The following is a 2,966-nucleotide window of genomic DNA, read 5'->3' as shown; positions in this document are numbered from 1 at the left end:
CTAGTGAATACAACAAAAGAGAAGCAGATTAACAGACATAGAGAACTAGTGGTTACCAGTGGTGAGAGGGAATGAGGAAGGGGCAAGGTAGGGGTAAGGGAACAAGAGGTACAAGCTATTAGGTGTAGAATAAACTACAAGGATATTTTGTACAATGTGAAGAATATAGCCAATATTTTATAATAAGTATAAATGGAGTATAAACTTTAAAAATTGTGAATCACTATATTGTACACCTGTAACATATAATATTGCAAAACAATGATACTTCAGTTAAAAAAATAGAGATGTTGATTCTTAATACTCCAACTGGGAATAGGGGCCCTCAGCTTAAAGATCCTTAAACAAATAGTGATTTCTCTCCTCATCTCTCTCCACATCTCTCCTCTTTGACAAGGAAGGACAACAGCTCTATCTTATTTAGCTGCCTATCACTAGAGAGCCCTATTGTGCTAATTAAGAACCAGTTGACTGAAAGGGTCAGTTGAGCCCTAAGATCTGGGTAGCATTCCTTCTTCTACTTAATTCTCCTCCCTCCCCACATTTTCCCTGGTAATTCTGCCTCTCCTTCACACTAGATCTGTCAAAAATATCTAAGACACTTGATTAAAATGAAGATTCTAGGGACCTACTGAATCAAGCTTCTAGGCATGAGGCTCAAGTACCTGTTTTTACTACACACCCTACAAGTGGACACAGCTGTAACACATATCCCAAGGATTTATTAGGAGAAAACAACTGAATAGGTCCCTGAGACAGGAAGGGTGGACTAGAATCACTTAAAAAGATTCACTACCTGGATGAAAAATTACTCTGGTGCTACCAAAAATGAACTGAAACCCAAAATGCCATATCACTTTTACTGAATACATGCTGAAGCCTAAGGGAAAATGTCACCTTCCACCAGTGCTCCTATGATCTGACAATTCAAGCTGTCCCCTGTGCTCTGAATACTTTAAAAGCATCTTCTCTAGACAACATATGTCCCAAACTCCATGAAATCTGCAGAAGGTATCCACATCTGCTTGAAACTGCTCAGAGAGGTCATGATGGATGCATCTATCCATTCAGAGAAACATCCATCAGGAGAAGCAGTGATCTTGATGAGAGTTCCTCTGAAGGCCAGCTGTTCCAGTTCTTTCATAAGTCTTTTCTCAAACCCAGGGAAGAGAGTGGTGCCCCCAGACAGCACAATTTCTTCAAAGAGATTTTTCTGGATGTTGGTGTCACACTTCATAATGCTGCTGGAGACCATTTTGATAGTCCTGGGTTGTGGACACCCAGTTGGTCAGGTGCAAAAAGAATCTCAGGTACCTGGTTCAGCTGATCCACAAGGTGGATGACATTTCCATCTGGTAGTTTGTATTTTCTCAGGACCTCCTCTGGCTTCTTATGAATTTTGTTCTCTGGCTCTAAGGCCACATAGCACAGTGTCTCTTTTATGTCATCCACTAAGGCCTTGTTGAGTATGCAAGGGTAGTTACACCCACTAGCCAGGAGGAGTCGGGTGAGGTGCTCTGTGATGTCTCTCTCTGCCACATAGAGTTTGGTGATGGCATGAGGAAGAGAGTAACCCTCAAAAATGGGGACAGTGCAAGTGATCCCATTACCACTGTCCACCACTAAGCCTGTGACAGAGGCAGAGGTATAGAGTGCTATGACCATGTGGTTGGACAGGTAGAAGGCAGGCACACTGAAGGTCTCAAACATCACTTCTGCTGTGTTCTCTCAAGTCTCCCTTGGGTTCAAGGATGGCTCAGTCATGAGCACAGGTTGTCGACAGGGTTTTACTCCAAGCTCCCACTCAAAAAGATACTTCCAGAGTTTTTACATGTCATCCCATCTTGTTACCAGTCCACGTTCAATGGGATAGTGCAAATGCAAGGCTCCATACTTGAACAGGGCTTTTCCCCCCACAGTGTAATTTTTCTGATTGGCTTCTGGTAAAGCCATGTTGAATTTAGCATGCCCCATGACAGAACTAATGACATGACGGGGCCCAGTCTCTCCAGACATGCCTACTTTGCAGAGTCCTGATCCATTGGCAAAAATTACAGCTGGAGTATCTAATGCATATGGGTTAAACATGTCTGCAGCACGCTCTTCTGACCTTCACCAAAATAAAGAAAGAACATGGCCACTTTGTGAGATAATAGGTACCTCTGGAAGTTTAACAGCCACAGGATTCCAAAGTTCTTAGGTTGTCACTAAAGCAGAGCTAGCAGGCTGTCCCCTAACCCCATCCTCAACCCATGAATACTGTCCCTTTTCAAGCAGCACAGGGCCTGCTGAGGCAATTTCAGTGATGACTGCTCACTATGTAATAAAGTGGCCGAGGCAACAATTGTTCTCAGAGAGCCTCAGAGGATGTTTAAGGGGTGGGGTCTCTGAGCCACCAGTACTCCTAGCTTGGTGAGACTTGAAACAGAGGAAGACAAACCATACCTCTGAACAGCTTTTGATAAGTCTGTGAACATGAAGCAAAGGCCTAGGCTTAGAATCTAATGAAGCAGCCCAGCTGTGAGGTTGTCCCAGAAAGCTGACTTCTATACTCAGCTGAGCTGCTGTTTGTGGGATGACAATTATACCCTTTCCTTTGCTAAGGGAAGGAACTAATCATCATACACAGGTTCAGTTTGGAGTAAAGATGCCAACAATCTACTTCCAGAGGTGGTCAGAACACCCTTTCTTTTATTCCCCCTTATATTTGTTTTGTTTTAAAACAGCTTTATTGAGATAAATTTCACATACAATACATTCACCCATTTATATAGTACATTTCCATGAATTTCAATATATTCAACTATGTACAAACATTACAAAAGTCAAGTTTAGAACATTTTCTTTGCTTCAAAAAGAAACCCTGCACCTTTTAGCTATCACCCTCTTCGGGCCATCCTCATGAGCCCTAAACTCCACTAATAATATTTTTTTTGTCTCTATAGACTTATCTCTTCTGCATTTTT

At 42.3% G+C, this 2,966-nt stretch overlaps 1 protein-coding gene across 1 annotated transcript; it reads right to left on the bottom strand.

The window, feature by feature from the left end:
- Positions 1-955: 955 nt before the first annotated feature.
- ACTRT1 (actin related protein T1) lies at positions 956-2,088 on the bottom strand. The gene is given in 2 exon segments (XM_060087940.1): positions 956-1,260; positions 1,263-2,088. Coding segments are annotated over 2 exon segments (1,131 nt in total).
- Between the last annotated feature and the right edge of the window lie 878 nt (positions 2,089-2,966).

This window comes from Mesoplodon densirostris, chromosome X (assembly GCF_025265405.1).
Source record: "Mesoplodon densirostris isolate mMesDen1 chromosome X, mMesDen1 primary haplotype, whole genome shotgun sequence".
Taxonomy (NCBI): Eukaryota; Metazoa; Chordata; class Mammalia; order Artiodactyla; family Ziphiidae; genus Mesoplodon; species Mesoplodon densirostris.
The sequence above is the reverse complement of the archived record's forward strand: the minus strand, read 5'-3'. Positions and strand labels throughout refer to the sequence as shown.